At 38.6% G+C, this 22,424-nt stretch overlaps 1 protein-coding gene across 1 annotated transcript; it reads left to right on the forward strand.

Annotated features, from left to right (window-relative positions):
* The first annotated feature begins 840 nt into the window (after nt 1–840).
* On the forward strand, nt 841–20,876 carry LOC102070355 (inter-alpha-trypsin inhibitor heavy chain H3). Its single transcript, XM_074550229.1, has 21 exons — nt 841–965; nt 4,902–4,925; nt 6,059–6,225; nt 7,228–7,332; nt 7,745–7,907; nt 8,568–8,678; nt 9,145–9,270; nt 9,681–9,797; nt 10,551–10,719; nt 11,038–11,163; nt 11,406–11,587; nt 12,578–12,763; nt 13,069–13,208; nt 13,605–13,795; nt 16,272–16,295; nt 17,180–17,230; nt 17,604–17,717; nt 18,289–18,493; nt 19,570–19,742; nt 20,226–20,337; nt 20,436–20,876. The coding sequence occupies exons 1-21, from the start codon at nt 876–878 to the stop codon at nt 20,563–20,565; spliced, it is 2,706 nt and encodes a 901-aa protein (XP_074406330.1). The 5' UTR covers nt 841–875; the 3' UTR covers nt 20,566–20,876.
* The last annotated feature ends 1,548 nt before the right edge of the window (nt 20,877–22,424 follow it).

Here is a 22,424-nt window from a genome sequence, read left to right on the forward strand (position 1 = left end):
GTCATGAGCCGTGGCAGGGCGCAGCAGCTCCGCAGAGCTGTCCCGTCCCTTTGGATGGGATGGAGAATTGGTTAAAAAATCCTCATAGCTCCTCCTGGAGCTGTCCCGTGGCTGAGCGTGTGCAGTCGTAACACTGGCTGCAGGAAAACCAAAAAATAAAATGTTTTGCTATCACTGAGCATGTAACCCCCAGTCCTCGAAGTCTGTCTTTCATTAACGGGTGAAATGAACCAGCTAAAAAGTTTAAGAGAGAATTGATCATGGTCAAGGTAACAAACGCAGGAGATGCCCTGCAGCTGCACGGTCAGCATGCAAGATGCAAACTTGGGAGCTCAGACCTGGTTTCAGTCACTAAGATGAATAGGAACCCATGGAATGGGGAGTTCCTATGTTAGACAGGATACATGTCAAATAACGGTACCTAAATCGGGGACCTGAGTGATACGGAGGATTACAGGGGCGCTTTTGAAATGGAGCTTAAATGGCTTTCACAGACTGCAAGCTCTGTTATGGCTGCAGTAAATTTGAGCCAGGGAAAGCCTTTAAGGAAGTATCAGAAAGATGACAGTTTTCATTTGGGAAAAAAGTGGGTCTGGGGTGGAGATTAATCTCAGTTGCCAGTACAGAAATGGCTGTGAATTTCTGTTTGGAGCTATTACATAGAAGAGACACTGCTTAAATATTCTGTAAATTCTTTAAGAGATTTTCTAACAGTATTCTGTAGATTATACTAATTCAAAATTCAGCGCCTGATTTTTCCCAAATGCCTAGTGCTTAATCCCACTTCTGTCATTGGGTTATTTATTAACACTGGGTAAACAAAGCTTTATATATTTATGCATATCATTCCAATTGGAACCTCACTTTTTTCCAAAATGGAAAAGAATCTATTGCTTTGCATTTTAGTATTGATTCCTACCTTTGCATCCTCAGACTTCTTGCTGACACATGTCAGAAACATCAAGGTAAGTAATCAACTACGTGTGGGTTGTGGGTCTCCCACTCCTCAGAGATTAACTTCTTGCAGTTTATCAGCATTTATCAGAGACTTCATACAATGCTGGCAGTTGGAGCTCTGTCTTCTCTGGTACCCCTGGACACAGGATAAAAGCTGGAACTCAGACTGGTTGATCTCTAATCAGCCTCAGTTTTACAATCAGTTCTGAAGTTCCTCTCTCTTTCTTTTTAAAACATCCCTTTCCTCTGTTTTCCCTGTCATCACCACGTAATGGTGACATGTTTTAGTAAAATATTTAAATGTGTAAAGTAATCAGTGCTGCCAGAGAACCGACTTTGACACCTGTTAAGGAATACAATGAAAAAGATGGCTCTAAGAATCAGAAAACAGAGCTGTAACATGGCATAAAGATAAATGCCCACAGTCCAAATTACATGGTAGAGTTTTTCTCAAAAGATTTCCATGTTAGCACAACATGAGATACATCTCTCAAAGGAGCCATTCTGGTTTTGACTGGATCTCTGAGTAAGTGCTACCTGATGTTTTGCCTAATTTTCTTTGGTTTTCTTGCTGGCCACTACTCCTCACTTCCATAAATTATTTCCCTCTCTGTCAGTGGCTGTGCACTCTGGAAAGTTACAGAGGGCAAATCTATTTAGGGAGCATTCTGAGTTACTAGGTAGAACAGGACAAAACAATTTATGGTTGATTGCTGTTGATGAGGTTATGATCTTTGCCAAGCCTTTTTCTTTGAAAATCCGGATAGTAACATGCCTAACTTCTAAAAGTCAACATGAGATCTAATGCTGCAAATTGGAAATGCCATGGATTCCTATTATTTAACCATCATGTAGCCCAGATATAATGTAGCTTTTTCCTTCTGATTACTGTAGTGTCTGGAGTTCTCTATGTGTTTTACAATGTTAAAGCCTTTCTGAATGGAAGACTGAGCAAAAAAATGCCAAAGCTCTGTGCAATGCTCCATCTATGCATGCAGAGCACTATGGAAAAGCCAGCTGATTCTCCCAGTTTTGTTCTGTACTTTATGCAAATGTGATTTGATTGAAATGAAAGAGATTGCTCTGTAGGGTGAAGGTCTCAGTGCCCATCTGTGTCTTGGCCCCTTTGAGCAAGCAGTATCCAATGCTGAAGCATGGCTGGAATTCTGGCTGTCTGGTGACCTTTAAGCTGTCAAAGCTGCTTCTAGAGCCCCAGCCAGGTAGACACAGTTGGCAGACCCAATTCTGCTGAAAATGGAACAAAAATCCTCATCAGTTCCCTGTTCCTATGAGCTGCATTATGGGCTCTTCTCTGTGGCACCCAATTGGCATCACTTGGGATCATGGAATCTTCAGTGCTGCTGTAGATTCAGAGATAATTTTCATGCCTTGTTTTCCTATGTAGCATTTAGGGATATTTGCAAATACCTCGTTCTGCACTTTGGATTCCCAGAGGTCACTCCAAGATAACTGTACAGTCTTTGCTGAGTCTTTTAGTCCTGCTGTGGTTTAGTTTCCCAAGCTGTACAATCAGAGCTTCTTTCAGCAAGTACTGTAATGGAGTCCTCTTTTCCCTCTCTGTTTTCTTGGGAGTTCAAATTTCTCTTTTACTTTCCAATTTCCATAGATTCTTTGCACCTCTATTCTTTTCTGCTGCCACAGCAAAACAATATTAAACAAGAAGTTTGTTGCTGTTGAGCAACTGAAAAAATATTAAAGTTCTAATAATTGGTGCACCTGGCAAATATGTGAAAATAATACAGAAACACTTTATCAAGTAACAATTACCCAGGGTAGAGGATGTTAATTCTCATTTTAGTCTAGAATTGCATCATCATTTTGATTGGCTTTTTGCCTATATAGCTCGGAATGACCTTGATTTAGTGATGGCTCAAGGTACACTCAAGTGAATCATTAAAAATGAAAAAACTCAGAACAAAATCACAGACTTAGAGTCACGTAATCCCCTCCCCTGCACAAACAGGGTCAGCTAGAGCAGGTAGCTGGGTGATGTCCAGCTGGATTGAGTATCTCCATTGGAGATCAGCCCAAGTGCAAAGTGAGTAATGCCTTTCACAGAGAGATTTTTCTGTAGTTTCAATGGAAATTGCAGAGCACCCCTCAAAATATTTACAGAATCAAAATAGAACTCCTTCAAAACTACCACTGAAGCTGTGATTCTGATAAAGAATGTGCACAACAGCAATTCTGTAAAACTCAAATGCAGGTACAGTATCTTTCAGTTTGGAAGCAGTAGTCAGAATTGCAGAATTTGTAGCTACACATATTTTTATAGGTTTATATATATATTTATTTTTTTTTTTGTATTTTGTATAAACTGTGTGGTAATTCCACTGTAAGGAAAAGTTTGCACCAAGCAAACTGACATTTCACAGAGTTCCAGCTTTTCATTTCCCAAGGTGCATACCTCAGTTTGGGTATTGTAAGGGGAAATGACAAGCTGTAATGACAGTATGGATACAGAAAAAATATTTCCAGTATTAGAAAGGTCAGATTTGAGTTGGTGCACACTCTATACAGGCATTAAAGGAATGCATACATGCTTGTGAAAAGGAGAGATGGACACACAGAAATCATCTGGATGGCAGTAACAGTTTGAAAGATGAACCTAAAGGAATGCACACTGACATTTTTTGCCAGACTCTTACAGCAGAAGAGAAGCTTCCTCCCTCAAACTTTGCATTACCACAGATTTAATATAGTGTTTTGAAAAAAATCCCAAAACAAAGAAAAAATAACCCTCTGTATTTCAGTTTCCAGCTGGGAAAGGTACTGAAAGCCTTAAGTGTACTTGAGATGTGTGTCTGATTTGTTGTGTCCTTACCCCTGCCTTTGATGGAGCAGGTGAACACAATTCCACAAAATGTGACCCCCAAGGCTCTTGGAGCCAGATGAGATAAGGTGTTTGCAGCTGAGCTGATGGGAATTGAGTTTCACAAGCTGTTATTTTAACAGCACTCAGGAAGTTTGTTCAGTGCCTGTCCTCTCTTTCAGAACAGAGTACGAGATACTGTTGTACAGCTTCTGATATTTGCACTACTCTGGGAGCAAATATTTGAAAAAAAACCCTCCACATTTTAACTGCTTGCTTTTTCCCCCTCCATGCAGCTTTTTGTAGTGACAGCCCCTCCTATCTAATCCTGCTGAATTACCTTCCTACCTGGTCATGTTAGGATGAGAGGCTGTTGGGCTGAAATGGGAAAATTTAGGAGCCTGAAAAAAGTGTAAGGCTGCATCTGTATGATAGTTTGGATTTGTGTGCCAGGAAAAATACTGTGCACAGTGGGTTTTTATGATTTGGTACAATTCTTATTTTTCTTTCAAAGGAAAATAAGTTTGAAAAGAAAATATGTACTGCAGGACTCAGATTTAGGAATTCTCAAGAAAATGATGTTACTATGAAGACAAGATATTTTGGTTTTACTTGAGGTCACCATACAGCCAACCCTTACTCAAGGAAGACCTATTAAACAGATTTTAGTGTGTTCTTTAGTCTCAATGACATTTAATTATAAATGGCCCTGAGCATTTGAGCCTCCTTTCCTCTCATTCTCCCTCATGTTTCAAAGGTCTCTGCGTATTTTCAGCTGGAAGAAGACACTTTTTTGTGTCTCATGAGCAACATAAAGTCAGCAACATTCAAAGTTTAACTTGCCTTTCAAAAACACTGTATTTAGGGTACACTAACATCAAATGAAAACTAAAAGATTCACCAAAGCTGGGAATGCCATAAGCAAAATAACTCTGACCCGCCTCATATCCCTTGCTTGCTTTTCCCTCAAATTTACTTCAGTTTATTGATGAAGACCTTTCTCAAACCTGGACTTTTAATTTGTGACAACTACACAGATGCTAAAAGATTTATTTCTAAATGCAGCTTTCCTACCTAATAATGTTTTTTTTCCTTTCTTTTCTCTTTACAGAAGCGAAATGCTGATAATGACTTGGTGAGTAAGGTTTGGTTTTGTCTGGGCTACCAAGATTTTATAGTGACAAGAATATTCTTACTGTGTTCACAAAATGTTTCTGTGAGTCCAGTCTGAGCAAATGGATATTTCTGAGTGTGTGACAAGGAAAACTGCCCAGAGCTGCCTGTTTTGGGCAATAGGACTAACGAGACAGTTGCTTTCCAAGCTCTGATGGAAGCTCCTGGACAAGGAAAGAGAATGAACAAATGATTTTTAATCTCATTGTATTTGAATACATACCTAAGTTCTTTTGAAGTCACCTCCATATCTCTAACAGACTTTCATTCTATGTTGGTTTTGTTTTTACTTTTATGTTGCAGCTATTGCTAAGGAAGGCAAGAGACCTCATCTCTGGGGCTGATTCCACTTGGCACTTGGATTCCCCTTCAGCAATGCTTAAATGCTTTGATTGTTTGGGGACCTTCTCAATTAATCAGCAGAAATCAGACCCATCATAAAACCTCCAAAGTTCCTTCCAGTGCTGGTTTCGCTGCCAGAATCAGACCTTGCTGCGGAGTTCCTAATGGGAACATCTGTTGTTCCTATGCTTTCATTTAGTGTCCAGAAACCTTATACCTGAACATTCAAAGAAAATAAATATTGCATTGCCCATTTCCTTGTTTAGAAAAGACTGAGCTCCAGCTGGGAGGAAGCTGAGAAAAACATAAAATGGAATTTGGAGGCATTTGAGCTATTTTAAAACAAGAGGATTACTTACATCCCTGCTCTAGGAGTCATCCACTCCTCTGATAACCACAGTCACTAATACAATGAGGCAGCAGGAAAGAGTTGTGCTCTTTGAATAACCATAAAAAGTCACTTACTCAGTAGAGAAAAAACCTGTTCCTATAATGGCAGTGTTTTTGATGGTAGTATTTTGTTAAAGTCTATAGTTATGACTTGTGGAATAGCACCATCGTGTCAGTGAAATAGATATCCAAGGAAACACAGCTGTGCTCCAGTTCTTATATTAGGTCTTTCTTTCTTTTTGCTTCGCAGTGATCAATGTACTGCTGTGGTTTCCTTTTAAAAATATGATCACAACTGATTAATACACACATAAGTGTAACAGCTAGTGCTCTTTTTGTCTTTTTTCATTTCTCAATTTACAGGTTGTCAATGGGATGGAAATCTATAGCATGAAAATTGATAGTAAAGTGACTTCCCGCTTTGCACACAATGTCATCACCAGCCGAGCTGTCAATCGTGGAAATGTGTCCAAAGAAGTTTTCTTTGATGTTGATCTCCCTAAGACAGCCTTCATTACCAACTTCAGCATGTGTGTAATCTTTACAATATTGTTAAAGAAGACTAAAAATCTGTGCTAATTCAACTGGGAGAAATGGAACCCGAGTGTTCATTTTTACTTTGCCATTTGAATAGATTTCTAAATACCTCCTGGGTAATTTTCTGGTACTATTAACTTAACATGCAAGATATGTGGAGAAAGGCAAACATTGGTACATCTGTAGAAAAGATGACTAATTTTCAATTATTTCTATTCATCATTATGAATAGAAGGGAACCTTAGGGAATGTGGGACTTTTCCTGCAGATTCATCCACCTTTTCAGAAATGCCTCTTACTTACTGTGGTATTATCAAACCAGGAAAGTTCCATTACTTCATTTCCCTGATGGCATTATAGCTTAATTTATCTCTTCATTTAAAAATCATATTTGAATGAAAGGCAGAAAGTAGAATTATTCTTTTACATTTGTACCTTTAGTTGCAATCATGTGCAGCTCTCCACCGTGATGAGGCTTGATTCAGTTAAGCGCATCCATCTCTGCTGATCACACTGCTTTATCTCCAGTGAAGAGGAGCACTAGCTTTAGGACACAAACACTCATAATGCATCTTAGAACTTTTTTGGTAGAATGAGGTGATGAGAAATGGCTGCCTAGTCCTCTAAGGAGCTCAAGGATGAAATGCTCCTCTGTAGATGATGACATCTGGACAGGTGAGTCACATCCAGAGAGTTGGTTTGCCATGAGATGAGATGAGATGGTGAAGCTGCTGAAGTGCAGGAATATGGCAAGTGTAAGTCGTGTTGCTGCAGCCCAGTTTTGATCTAATTCAAAGTAAAAATTGGTTTAGATTCTTTTGTGACACTGAGCACAGAGCTCTTCATCCCAGCTGAATTCTCTCAGGAGCCTGGCTTCAGTGAAAGGGCCCAAATCTTGACAATAGCAGGTCTCTGAAAGGTTATTAGCAAACAAATCAATAAAGGGAGAATTCCTGTCACAATCTTCCACTGAACTAGGACTTCTTCATCTGCAGGACAATTGATGGTGTCACCTATCCTGGAACTATAAAGGAAAAAGAAGCTGCAAAAAAGCAATATGAGAAGGCTGTTTCGAGAGGACAGACTGCTGGTCTTGTCAAGTAAGGATCATGTCCTGTGGCTTCCACACCATCACTCCATAGCAGAGTGTGAGATTGGAAATGCTGTGTTCTGGCACTTTGCCGACATTAAGGGACAAAAGAACAATCATTAAGTTATAGTTACAGTAGCACAAATTGTAGAAAGGAAATACAGCCTCTGACTGCACAAGCACTGTCTGCAACTATGGAAAGGCTGTTCCTGCAACTTTCACTGGCTTTGTGGGGCCAATTCCTGGGATTAAGCTCAGTGGGAAACTTGAATAAATTCTACAGGTTGAGTATTGATTGATGATTTTTAGCAGTATATAAAAAAATCCCATCTTTGTTTTACTTCTTTTTGAAAATCATATGCCACCAACAATAAATACCATGAAAGAGTATAAAGATCTTTTTCCTACCCACTTAAATACAGAGCTTCAGGAAGAAAAACAGAAAAATTCACTGTCTCAGTCAACATTAAAGCAGCCAGTAAAGTCACTTTTGAGCTCACATATGAGGAACTGCTGAAGCGACAGTTTGGAAAATATGAAATGTTCATCAAAGTGAAACCAAAGCAGCTTGTCAAAGATTTTGAGGTAAATGGCAAACTGATCAAATTTGTCTTTAATTTAAGAATTGATGGAATTCTGCATATCTGTTGAAAGTGGAGTACCATGGTCATTCCCATTGGTTCACAGGTGAGCTAAAGGCCATGATAACATTTCTGGTAACTCATTTCCATGAGTCCCATGGGGACCACTCATCAGTTCACTTTAATGCAGGCTTTTACTCGTAAACCTGACAAATTTGCTCATCTACTGGGCACTCCAAAAGAAATCCTGAATGAAAAACTGCTATTGCAAAGCCTTGGAGTAATTGTATATACCCTTATAGCATAAACTCCAGCTTTCTCACTCCACTGTGAAACAACATCATCTTTAAATCTGGGATACTGCAGCTTTTTGTGCCTATCTGCCTTGATAGGATGCTACTATCTAGCTTTCCAACAAGTCATATTTCTATTAAAGTTTACTTATTTCTATCTTTGTTTTTAACTTCTGTGTTTGAAAGGGTCTCTGGCTGAAGATGTGTCCACCACACAAGTGTAGATTTGGACTGCTATTATGTATTACAAAAGTAAATTTCTTTATCTTTATGAAAATCCCTCTTTCACATCTGTAGTTACTGATCCTCCTGTAAATGGTTGATGTATTGTGGTTTAATTAATGACAGTAAATTTTTAATTAATATTTCAGATTGAAGTAGATATCTTTGAGCCCCAGGGTATCACTGAGCTGGAAGCAGAAGGAACATTCATCACCAATGAGCTACAAAATACCATTAAAAAAACTTTTTCAGGAAAAAAGGTAAATTGATTACTGCATTCCATGATTTACTTATTTTGGTTATAATTCTGAAATAATAATTTCAATGCTAGCAATGGCAGCAAGAGGAAACCTGAATACCAGTAAGATTATCTCTTATAGAAAAACTGAATTACTAACAAGTAGTTTTCCCTTATATGGGGGTAGTAGAATTCCTAAAACATACAACAGCTTTATCAGAGGTGTTGGTCAGAGTGAAGAGCTGAACCAAGGCAGGTGGGGAAGTAATCATATGGAGAAAGCCCTGGATAGCAGCCTTCATGTGTCAGTTACCACCAATAAATTTCTAAGTACATATGGATTTGTACAATCTAGTAGCTAACTCAATAAAGCAGGTTATTCTTCTGTTTGTGAAAATAAATATACCAGATTTAAAAAAATGCAGATGTGTTCTGTAGGAGATTTTCAGCTATTAAGGGTCAGATCTAAGGAAGGCTTTTCTTTTCAGGGCCATATCTCTTTCAAGCCAACCCTCGACCAGCAGCGAAGGTGTCCAAGTTGCTCAGAGTCTGTCTTGGATGGGGATTTCACTGTAAGATATGATGTGAAGAGAACAACTCCGGATAATTTGCAGGTAAGTCTAACAACTTGAAATTCTGAACTGTTGAACAGTTGAACTTGCACAGTAAAGGTCAGGGAGCAGCAAGGGCCAGCTGTTTCCTAAGGCAGCTGAGTGGGAGCACTCAGTGGGCTCTTCAGGGGGGGATCCAAAACAGTGGAGCCCATGGATAGGAACAGATACAGGTGTGACACAGCTGGAGACAGGACACTGTAGCTGTTCTCACACTGTAGCTCAGTGTCTAACGGCCCAGTCTTGCACCTAAATGACACCCCTGGGCCCATGGATAGAGGTGAGACTGATCAAGGCCATTAAAACTTTTTAGGCTGCTCAGAGGCTAGACATTAAATGAGAGTAATATCTCCTTTATCTGTTTTACCTTTGTAATGTACCAAACTTTTTGCTGGTGGTGTTTTCTTTTTCAGATTGTCAATGGCTATTTTGTACACTTCTTTGCACCAACAAATCTTCCAAAGCTATCCAAGAATATTATTTTTGTATTGGATACTAGTGGCTCAATGTCTGGAAGAGAAATAGAACAAGTGAGTTATTACATTACTATGGAGTTCCAGTGAAAGAGCTGGAACAAGGTGCTGGGAGGGAGATGGTGCTGGAAGGGACATGATGCCTTGGAGTGCACATGTGCTGCTCAAGCTGTTACAAAGTGGGTCAATGGTGTGACCTCGCTAATGCCCAGTGCCAGATGTACTGGTTGCAGTGCTGCTGTAGAACAAAAAAATCTATACATTAAGCCTTTATTTACTTATAAATGTCATTAGTTCAAAACTCTAAATATCAGCATTTCCAGAGAGTGCTGTCATGTGCTTGACAGTTCCAAAATAAGCTGTGCATACAGATTATGTGCATTTTCTCTGTTCACTCTGTATCTGGGAAGCAGTAGCTCTTTTCAGAGTTATGACTGAGCTAATGTTTGGAATTTTCAGGTTTTGGTGCTGCATCAAAATATCCAGGGATGCTTGTTTATGAGCTTCTCCATTAACCTAGCTACCCATTTGCCATGCCAGCTTATCTCAGTGTAAGCAACCAACTATGACGGGAAAACGGATTTTCATCTCAGCTGCAAAGATTTACCAGATGTTATTGCTGCTGACTTCCCTAGAGTTGCTCTGAAATTGACACAGGGACTGGCAAGAGCAGAACAAGCTCAGAATTTCTGCAATATATGCTGTGTAGGAGTAAAAAATAGCCCAATGCTGAGAGATTAATGATGTCAAACCTGTAAGCACATATCTCTTGAATTTTGAATCATGTATTTAAATCTCTTTGCCTTACAGACAAAAGAAGCACTGCTAAAAATCCTAGATGACATTAAAGAAGATGACTTCTTCAATATCATATTATTTGATAGTGAAATATCTACCTGGAAAGAAACATTAATCAAGGCCAGTCCTGAGAATTTGGATGAAGCAAGGAAGTTTGTTCGGCAAATTTCTGCTCAAGGCTGTAAGTATTTGACAGGCCTTGCCAGTAGGTCATTGTGTAAGTTAATTTATTGATTGATTCTGAACACAGTGCTACAGTTTGTTGGTGTTTCAGATTGCTGATGAGGCACTCCTGAAGTTCAGTTTTACTCAGAAAATGACATCTATTTCTCTTTATGTTTCTGAAGTCCAGATACTTTTCTATCTAGACTTGCCCCTGCTTGTAAATCCAAATCTTTCATTTTCTGTAATGAAATGAAATCTCTTCAGACCCCAATGGAAAATGAACCTTTACTTTGACAGCCTTTGCTAAACCTGAATTTCTTTGTCTACCTCATAGTGACAAATTTACATGGTGGTTTGATGAGAGGAATTGATATTCTGAATGCTGCTCATGAAGAAAACCTTGTGCCCAAGAGAAGCGCTTCTATAATTATCATGTTAACAGATGGTCAGCCAAATGTAGGTAAGTTTGTGTTGGATGGAATAATAAAGATAGTTCATTAACTAACAAAAGATGCTAGTTAAAAATGGCCTTCATCTTTGACTTCTGGGTATTTTCATGATTTGAACACTAACAGAATCATAGTACTAAATCAAGCTTTTGGTAATGTCTCCTAAGAAATCTGAACATGCCAAGTCATATTTGATTTTGTGTTCATTTTATCTATTTTGAAAACAACTCAAACATTTCCTGGTTTGATGCAGGTGTATCCAATACTCAGGAGATTGAGAAATCAGTGAAGAAGGCCATTGATGGCAGATACACCTTATACAACCTTGGCTTTGGCAGTGGTGTTGACTATGGCTTCTTGGAGAGGATGGCACTGGAGAATAAAGGGTTGGCCCGTCGGATTTACCCTGACTCTGATGCAGCTTTGCAGCTTCAGGTGAAGTGATTACCATGTACATGAGTTCAGAGGTACATTAGGTCAGATAACTATTCATGTTCTTATTTTCAAATAATCAAAATCCCAGTGTGTAATCTGACACTGAGATGCTCCAGAGTCTGCTGTGATCAGAGTATTAAAATCATAGAATAGTTTGATGTGAAGGGACCTTTAGCTGCACTTAATTTTCCCCTTCCCTTATATAAGCAGGAAGTGCAGGGACAGTAAAAGGGACATGCTGTGGGGTATGGCAGGAAGTTTCAAACTTGGCATAGGGTGACACAACTCACAGTTCTGAAGGACACTCTGGTGGAATTGCTGCAGTCATTGCATCTCCTGCACCTCACAGATCATGTGGGTAATGTCCTGTCAAGGTTCAAAAAAGAGTAACAAATCATAAAGCTCTAGATATTCTTTCTTAAGAAACTCACTGCAAGCAGGTGTATCTTACTTCACTCCTGAGGCATTTTAGAGTTGTATAAGACATGAAAACTGGTATAGGCCATACAGGGTAGTCTTTTTTTACTTCTCACATTCCAGTAGCTGCCATTCAAAGAATTCATCAAAGAATTAGATATTAGATTTCATTGCAAGCTCTGATAAAATCAAATGCCCAATCTCCTTTGATTATGTTGCCATGTCAGTCTCTGCAGAGAAGAGGTGTAGAAAATTATCTCTATCAAATAACAGGAGGCTTGGTATCCCTCTTGATTTATATTGATGGAACTCATCATCCACAGCATATTGTTCTCAAATATTCCTCCTTTGTCTTAGCAAGACTGAAGAGTTTGTATGTCCTTTCTCTTTTCAATTTTTTGTAGATTTCTAGGCTTTACACTCTGAGATTTAACTAAATGTCTAAATATTTCTTATAAAAACCCTTTTAGTTTTCATTCCTGGAATAGCAGAATGTTTCTGGTTACAGATCTACCCATGAACTAAAGAAACAATGATAGTTAAATGTTTTCTTTTTTTCTTTCAATCCTACAGGGGTTTTATGATGAGGTGTCAAATCCCATGCTCATAGATGTGGAGTTAAACTACCCAGAAAATGAAATATCAGACCTAACTACTAACAGCTTCAAGCATTTCTATGATGGGTCTGAGATTGTGGTGGCTGGGCGCTTTGTAGACAGCAACCAAAACCATTTGTCTGTGGATGTAAGAGGTGAAGGTGTAAGTATGGATTTCTTTGATTTATGTAAGCTACATGAAATCTCTGAATGCTGCTTTTGTCTTCTTTTTGATGAACAAAAATGCCATGTGAATGTGGAATACTGGGTTGTGTTCTGTAGTGTTCATCTCTAAAATTCCCAGAAACAATGGGACAAAATTCCTCATACAACACTGGCAATTTTCTGGTGTAGAACCAAACCGGTTTTCAATTTCATAAGATTTTCAGGTGTGAAGGTCTTAGTTTTTGGGAAGTCCTGTCAGTCCCTGGCTACTTGTGATGCAGAGAACATTCTTACTCCCCACAGGCTCAGGATGCCCTGTCGTACACTACACAGCAAGGAGCTGAGCAGACAGCTCAGGCTTTCCAAGAACAGCAATACATATTTGGAGAGTACATTGAAAGGCTCTGGGCTTATCTTACCATTGAACAACTCTTGGAAAAACGGTAATTATAACTGGAATTATACCTTAGCTCTGAACCCCTCACAGCCTCTGAGTCCTGCAGTTTCTAGGATGTGAAGCTGACATTCACATCCCACTGAGCTGCCAATGGAAAATCATGAAAATCAGTGAGGGAAATCCACCACGCTATTCTCCTCCCTAGCCTCAGAATTCATGTTTCAGGTTGCAAAGGAAACAATTCTAATTACTGTAAGTATAAAGCACAGTTTTGCCTTTCTCTTGGACAGCCAGTAGAATCAGAAGTGCTCTTAAGCTGTAACAGTTATATCTTATTGATAAATTGCCTGCAGAGAAATTACTTTACTTTAAAATATATAATCTGACATGTGGTGAGTGATTCAGTAATCACTGATGCTGGGAGTCTCTTTCTGTATTTCAGCATTACAGCCACAGGAGAAGAAAAGGAAAACCTTACAGCTCAAGCCCTGGCTCTCTCACTAATGTACAAGTTTGTAACACCACTGACATCCATGGTGGTAACAAAACCAGAAGAAGATGAAAATGAAGAGGGGATTGCTGATAAACCCACTGAAGGTATAGACATCTTCATAATTGTACTGTATTTGAGAAGCTAAGAGTTCCTTTGATGTTGCCCTAAAGAAAGGCTTTCATGTGGGCACAGTTTTAAATATGTATCTGCAAAATCTACTTTCCAAGCCAGGCATGTGTGTGATTTATGCAAAATTACTTCTCACTGTAAAGCTCATTTCCATCAAACTATCCTTCATTACTAAATCAAATGGGCAAAGCACTACAAATTTAAAATAAATGTATTTTAAACTAAATAGAAAAACTATTACAGAAAAAGACCCTGAAAACAAGAAGCATTTCTAATCTAATAATCCAGCTATATTCAGATGACTTACCATCACTTTCTCCTTTATTTTTCTACATACTTCAGCCTAGGGATAGATGTAACCTCTTTCCACATGAAAAGGGAAAATTTGCATGAGCTCTTCCTCAGGCAGGATATATCAGGCTGTAAAAAGATTGAGATTACTTATGTAAAACACAATAGTCATATATATATTGCAGAAAGAGAAGCAATTATATTGAAAACACACAATTTGTCTTCAACTCCTCTGATACTTTAGCTAATTATGAACTCCTTGCTCAGTGAAATATTCTTTTTTCCTACAGTTCAGCCTCTCTGTTTAACTCCTGTGTATCAAATACAGTGTTCCTCCTTCTCTTTGGCCAAGCAAAGCTGTGCTCTGTGCTCAGTGTGCCTCCCATCCATCCTAACCTCATCTCCATGTGTTGTTTGAGCCACCCTCATACCACAGATCTGACAGAGGCTTTCCAGTATCTTCTATCAGCATCCTTTATTTTTTCTCCAATTTTTGTTTAGAGCCCCTGAAAGTTCCTTGGAAGCTCTGTGTAGGCTCTTTGCTGCCTTCTAGATGAAAAAATTTCTCATCTCCTGATTTTGGCATAGGAACTTAAGGCATTTTAGCATAACAGATACTGGAGATTGGTGAGGTTTTTTCAGCTGCAGTAAGTCCTGAAACCAGTGAATTGCTAAGTGCCCTTCAATTCTGAATCATTCTTCAGGCACTCTGCTGATGAATTTTTGCATTATTTTTCATGACTCCTATAATGGAATACTGACATAAAACCCCTTCATAATTAATTTAACATTCAAGTCACTACACAGCATAATGACTTTAAAGTTTGCAGCTGCTCTCCATAACATGGAAACCCCCAAACATGTGACAGAAGTGACATCCACTCAGTCATCCTAAGTTCTTTGCTTTGCCTTTCCAGGTATTTGTAGTATAAAAGCTCTTTTCTGAACCTCTTTCAAAGGAAATCCTCTCTGTATATGGATAGTGTAGAGCAGTAACAGGAGAAAATACTTGAAGTTCTGACCCTGTGTAAGGAAAAAACCCAATTTTACTCACCCTGAAGTCTCAATTCACAAATCAATGTACTGAATCATCCAGTCAATATTAACAGAACCATCCAAATGCCTGGAAAACCACAAAATAATAAAACCAGTAAGGAACATTTTGCAATATAGGTATGGCACAACAGTAAAACAGTTCCAAATAGAGCTCTTGTCCCATACATAATAAATTGCAGTTCTACTGCCCCACATAAAAGCTTTTTACTTTCAGTACATTTCTGTTTGATCTACAAATACTGAGTTTTATCACTGGGAAAATGGCATTTAAAAATACTAAAGATAGCTGGTTGAGTTTTCAAGCAGTTAATTTTTTTTACAATGTTTTATTAGGGTCATAATCCTTCCTGTTTAATTGTATAACTGAAACTGTGAATTTCTATTTTTCTTCCTTTTACATCTTACCTGCCCATGGTAACAGCTGAAGGTATGTGAATTTTTCTTAAATTTACTTAATCTTTTTAATATAAACGAATTTTCTACATTACTTATTTGATCTAGGATTCAATATTTTTATAAAGTTCAAGAGGAATTAATCAAGATCATGTTATAAATAGATATACAACTTTTGAGATGTAAGTAGTGGTTTCAGTTCAGTTCCTGTCTCTGGTGATTGCAGCATCCCATCACCCAGAATTCAGGCCCAGCTGCTCTCCAGGGCTGCCCCCAGGGCCTCCCAGGTACCTGTGTGTAGCAATCTCATACAAAGATACCTTCATCCATGCCATGATTGCCACTTCTAAAGCACAGAGACATCCTGACAGAATTTCAGATGTAAAAAGAGCAGAAGAATAGAAAAATGTGGAACCAGGCAGGCAATTCTTCCTTCCCGTAAGTGCAGTTTAGGAGGTGGCACAGAGGTGTCAGAGAACAGCAGGCTGTCCCAGTCCCAGAGAGAGCAAACCCCAGGCTCTGGGAGATGTTACATTTGTGCTGGGAAGCAGGGTGTGCTTTCAGCCCCTTCAACATTGTTACTTTGTAGCACTGTTAAATAAATAATTTTTATTTTGTAATATTTAGAAATTTATACATAATTACAAGATTTTTGGGTTGGTTTTGGAAGGAGGAAGGAATGAAGTAGGTGAGATTGGGTTTTGTTCTTTGTAGCCTCTAAAATAACATTTTGTTTCATTCAAACAGGGATGTTCACAGGTCCTTTGATGGGTAAGTAATTTAATTTACTTTTCTGAATGGAGCAGGATCTGCCAACTGAAATTACCAGAGGCAGAGATGCTTTTTCTGGCAGTTGAACTGGACTTTGACAAATACTACCAAATTCTGCTCACTACTGAAAAAACACTAAAAGATTGAACAATAGGAGGTGACAGAGCTTCAGCTAAATAGTTTATAGGGAGTAAATACCTGTTCATAAACCATCATTTTTTCCTGAAAGCTGTTTCCCAAGAACAGAGGATGGACTTCACTTTGCATTTCCTTTGGAATTATATAAATCCAGGGACTCTGATGTCAGCATCTCTGGCTAAATTAATGTGTTCAGTCATTTGTACAAAAAGCATCTGTTTTATTCAAGAGACAGCAACTGATCCACCAAATTGCTGGCTGGGCAATCCTGGAAATGGGACAGTTAGAACTATGGTTTTACTCTGGATATTAGTGCCAATCTCTCTCTAGTTTTTTCAAGTTTTCACTGAAAAGACTTAAATTCATTCTGGAAAAAAAAATAAAACAAACAAACAAACAAAACCAACTCGAATGTCAAAAAGTCAGAAGTTTTCAATGAATGATGTTGCATTTCCTTGCTGACAGTTTAATCCCCAAGTCTGAAATATTTGTATCCTACAGATAGATTGCTTGGGCTATATGGAAACCCTCAGAGCAATTTAGACTACAAGTGAAATCTGTGTCTATCCTGAAGATTTTTTTGATTCAAAAGCAGAACACAAATTGTCATTCCATGGATTACATGCTTTAAGAACTAGGATGCAATTACTGATTTACCTAGCATATTAACTCCCTGACTTCTTCATAGGCCATGCAATTTTCCATTTTGGTGGGAGTTTTTCTAACAGCTTTCTTTCCTTCTGCAGCTTCACCAGTCCATCACACATATGCATCACCACCCACATGGTATACCAGTGGTGAGTAGTTGGGGTAGTGTCTGTCTAGGAGAACAGAAAAGGGTATTTAAGGCTAAATTACACAATTCTTATGAATATTTTCAATATTTCCCTTCCATAACAGCAGCCATTTTTAAAATTTTTAAGGGGCAAGTATTTTAATTTACTGTTTAAACATCTCTTAGTGTCTTCTAAAGATCAAGTAATTGAAATTATGTGTGGTCATTTTCTCAGTCCTCCTTCCCATCAGTAATTTTTGTGTTGATAACTGCCTGTTTACTATTAAATAATTTCTATTTAGTTATTAAATTTAAATATTAAGCAATATTAAAGGCTAATGAGCAACTTTGACTCTGTGTATCACTATACAGACACCTGTGATTTGCCTTTACAGTTGATGGAGATCCACACTTCATTATATCAGTGCCACAAAAAAAAGATGCCATTTGTTTCAATATCAATGAAAACCCTGGCATGATCTTAAATTTAATAAATGACCCAGTTACAGGTGAGTTTTTAACTTTTTTTTCTTTTAATACAGGATACTTCTAACAAAATGTGTTTAAAGGCTATTTCTCTCTCTATAATGCATAAGCTTTTTTCCCAGCAAAGCTAGCAGGAGGTCCTGTAGCTATGATAGCTTACCATTACCATGGCTGTTTTCACTTCTTGTAGCAAAATGAACTTTTAAACTCACTTTAAAAACCAGTGCCAGGGTTGAGAGTAGTAATTTGTCTCAGTGAGTTGCAGTAGAAGCAATAAAATAATCCTTAGGTCACCAGTTTGTGGAATACCTGGTAAAGAGAGACTGATGTCACTCAGACTCTGTACCCATCACAAACCCTCTGTTCTTAGGGGAAAATTGAACTTTTCTCAACAAAATGATTGTTGGCTTTGTGGAAATTCACAGAACAACCCACAGAACATTATTTTGCTTTGGTACAAATATTCACAAGTAATTCAGATCTATTTTTCAACTCGTATTTAATTTCTTAAGTTGATAAATTTTCAAGACACTCCTTGACAGCAGTTGATCAGGTCCTGTCTATAAAACAATATTTGTTTTATTTCTATATTAGGCATCACAGTCAATGGAGAACTTATTGGTGATAAGAGAGTAAATAGTAATGCAAAGATCCAAAACTCATATTTTGGAAAACTTGGTATTGCAAATAAGCACCTGGATGTAAAGCTGACAGTAACTCCTGAGAGGATCACAATTGAGAATGGTGATGAAAAAACAGGTTTCACCTGGCTGGACTCAGTCACCTTGCAACAAGCAGGGTAAGACTTACAGAAAGGGTATCAGGCTCTTGTACTACTTTCTACTCTACTTGAAATACTTTTAGATGTTGATCAACAATAAACTTCCAAGATTTGTGTGGGAATCTACAAAAGCAATTGATTCAAGCCTTGCTGAATTCTGCTCTCTACTTTGTTGTGTAATTGCTGAATTATTCACAAATTTCTCTGCTTGAAATAAGTAAATGAAGACTTTTCCCTATCTTCTATTGCTCTGACTAAGGTGAAACTAGATTTGGTATTGTGCTTTGTACAGCAGCATCTTGCAAATACTTAAAGAGTAATTTCAGACATAGTGTGTAATCTTTCAAAGGCATAATAGTGTTCCAAAAGCAAACCTCCATTTTAAAAATTGAACTTGTAGCAGTTACAGAATTGGTATATTTCTTCTTGTCAGCAGGTATATTTCTCGTGGGATCTATTACAGAATCATTTATACCTGTGCAAAAGGCTTATAGAAGGAACAGACAACATTTTCTCTTCCTCCTCCTTTACATTTGACTATGTAGAATAAAATCCCTGCCTTCTCAAGGCCCAGCAGTGCAGCAGAAAGAGCAAGCTCTCATTCCTACACATGATTTTTTAATTGTGATAAACATATGGATGATATTACTGACACAATCAGAAGCAAATCTTCCCAGCAATAAAACAGGCAACTGGGAGTTGACTTCTCTGAAAGACTAAAGGAAAAAGTGTCATGTAGCATTCAGGCAAAGAACTGATGGTTTAATAATAGAATTTCTATCACTGAGTATCAGGTGCTGTATCTGCATATCACCAACCTATCTGTAACCAATTACACTGTTAAAGGACAGGTTTTGCTAAAAACATCTTACTGAAAAGTTAAAGGCCAGGTAGCATTTTCCAGTGTCATTTAATATGATTCTGTGACTGTCTGTGAACACACAGAGAGAGACTGTGAACTAGGCAGCAAACCCTCTCTCTTAAAAAGCCCTGAGCAGTTTATAAAGCTACATTTATTTTTTTCTTCTCACATTTCTTTCTGTTGCTGTTAACTCTGGTAATGTTCTAAGTCATGTTTTTCTTTTTTTCCTCAGTTTAACTTTGATAATTAACAGGAAAAAAAATCTGGTGCTCTCAATGGGAAGTGGTGTCTCATTTGTTGTTGTTTTGCACCAAGTGTGGAAGAAACATCCCCTCCACCAAGATTTCCTGGGACTGTATACATTGAAAAGTGATAAACTGTCTGAACAGACCCATGGATTATTAGGTATGACTTTGTTTAGTGTTTCCCTGCTGGTCTTTCCTTATGAGGCTACATCATTTATAGATAGAATATTGTACTTGTGCTGAGAATAACCACACCCAGAAATTTCAGAGATCAACACATGGATTATTTGATTATGTAAAAGCTGAAGACTTGGAAAATATGTAACAAATTCAACAGAATAGACAACACACCAGGTGATGATATCTTGAAGGATATCTAGAAAAGGCTGTAATTGTTCTGTGCAGTCAGAAACTTGAGCTTACATGCAGATGATGCTGATACAATTCTGGTTTATAAACAGAAAATAATACCAATAATAACTCAGGCATATGTTCAGCCTTACCTGAAACTTGGTGTTAGCTTATCCAATCCAAACTCCGAAGGGACAAGGAAGCCAGCACAGGAATGTAAAAATTCTGGGATTTCTGTTTGGTTTGCTTCTGTTTTAATGTCTGAAAGGGTAATTTTAGCTTCTCTTTTTAGGACAGTTTTTCAGGCCCATTGACTTCACCATACTTGAAATTCATCCTGGCTCTGATCCCAAGAAACCAGATGCCACAATGATTGTTAAAAACAATGAACTGACAGTAACCAGGTACAAAATAATGAAGTCCTTAGGTAAGATTTAGGCAAGATTGCTTGTCCAGGTGCAGTTCCTACCTCAGTACTCCATGGCTGTGTTTTCCCTTTCAGGGGCTGGCAGAAGGATTACAGAAGAGATCCTGCACACGGGGTTGATGTTCCCTGCTGGTTTGTCCATGACAATGGAGCTGGGCTGATAGATGGTGTTCACACAGATTATATTGTTTCCAGTCTCTTCTAAGCAACTTCCTCCAAATGCACAGGCAGACAATATTTGTCTGAAAGAACAGTATTTTCAATGTATAAGATCTATTCAAAGCATATAAGCATACATGTTTAGCAAGGACAAGGTATGATGGATTTTCATAAAGAGTTTTAGTGTGTATTTGATCCAATCTGAAGGGCAAGATCCCTCATCCTCTGAAGTGACCTCCTTATTAGGTTTAAAATTCTGACTTAAAATGGTACTTTGTTACATAACAGAAACCCTCTACCCAATTTTTAATCAATATTTGAGTGTCAGGAGTGATTAAATAAAAGTATCAATACTCAGTGTCTGGCTCTGTTTTTCTGACAGTTCAATGTTCTCATGCCAGTTTCACAAAGCCCAGGGTGCCAGATGCATTTTGAAATTGAGCACAAGAGGACATCTGACAGCCCAGCCCAGATTTTGGGATAATCCCATGGTATTTGGAACCACCTGAGCTCTTGACTGTGCAGAGCTGAGGGCTGCTGCCAGCACAGGAGGTGACTGTTGGCATCCAGGAATTCTGTATTTTAGCACTTTAATTTGAACCTCTCTTTGGAATGTCTGAATCCTTATAAATTAATGAAACACCAAGGTTGCAAGCAGCACTCATATTTGAATAATGATAGTTCTTTTGGTCTGTATCTTTCTTGAGGAAGACCCTTCTTTCTGTTCCCATAAAAGAATTAATGGACACATTCAGGGCAAGTGCCCCATTTATTTATATATTCATTTTTTACTGCAAGAAATTGCCAGCTCTTACTTCTAAAGCAAAACACCCACCCAACCAAAAACATGTACTATCCTGCCCATATTTCTTATTTACTTCAAGATTTATTTTAATCAGATCAGCCTCAAAAAGGCAGTGGAAAAGCAGAAAATTCCCCAACGGTAGTAGGACAAAGAAAGTCATTGTGTGGAAAACTAGAGTGCAGAACACAGAGAAAAGAGGAGTGTGGGGGGAGAAACAGGTGATAGAAGATATGGTAACAGCAAATGTAGCTAAAGGTAATGGAAGGCAGAGACAAGCAGCAGACAGATGCTCACAGTTAGATAAAACATTTACTCCTCCTGCTGATGGCTGCTGGTTAAAAAGAGAACTGTGGGGCCATATCCTGTGAGGTATGCATAGGTCTGTTACATATACACTGACACTATTTTGTACTGGAATTAGAAATTACAAAATGCCAAATACTGCATCTACCTTCAGCTTCTGAGCAAGGAAGGGGAATATAGGAAATCAGAAACCCACCAGAACTCACCTTGGGGCTTGGAAAGCACAGGAGGAGAGTGACTAAACAACATATTAAGACACAATTCAAGTGAAGAGTGGAATGGAAAGCACAGTGCAGAGAGCAAGCAGCACTACGTGGCAGCTGCAGCAGCCAGGCACACCAGCAACTCTGGGCTGCTGCAGAAAGCACAGAAACCTCTGTCAGCACAACTTGTCTATTCAAAGTCAGATAAAATCTTGGAACAATGTGAGGAGTTTCTATTGTACCTTAATAAATTCCCTGGCCCAGAGCTTCTTTGCAGCAAGGAGAAGTGCATTAGCAGGGCAGCAGCTGCCTGGGACAGCTCAGCACTGCAGTGTGAGTGCAGCTCCCAAGCATGGCCTGGGCCTGACTGAGCCCCACTTAAAGCAGAGGGTGCCAGGTGAGATCTGCCCCAGCCTTGAGCCCCTGCTGCCTGCTCAGTGCTGCTTGTACCCTGCTGGCAGCAGGTGACACACAGACACCCCACAACTGAAAGCAGGGAATATTTCATTTACAGCAACTCTGCTGATATAACCCCGGACCAACAGCTTGTGATTCAAACCCCAAGTTCATCTATAATGGAATCAGATTGGGAAG

This window comes from Zonotrichia albicollis, chromosome 12, assembly GCF_047830755.1.
Source record: "Zonotrichia albicollis isolate bZonAlb1 chromosome 12, bZonAlb1.hap1, whole genome shotgun sequence".
Lineage (NCBI taxonomy): Eukaryota > Metazoa > Chordata > Aves > Passeriformes > Passerellidae > Zonotrichia > Zonotrichia albicollis.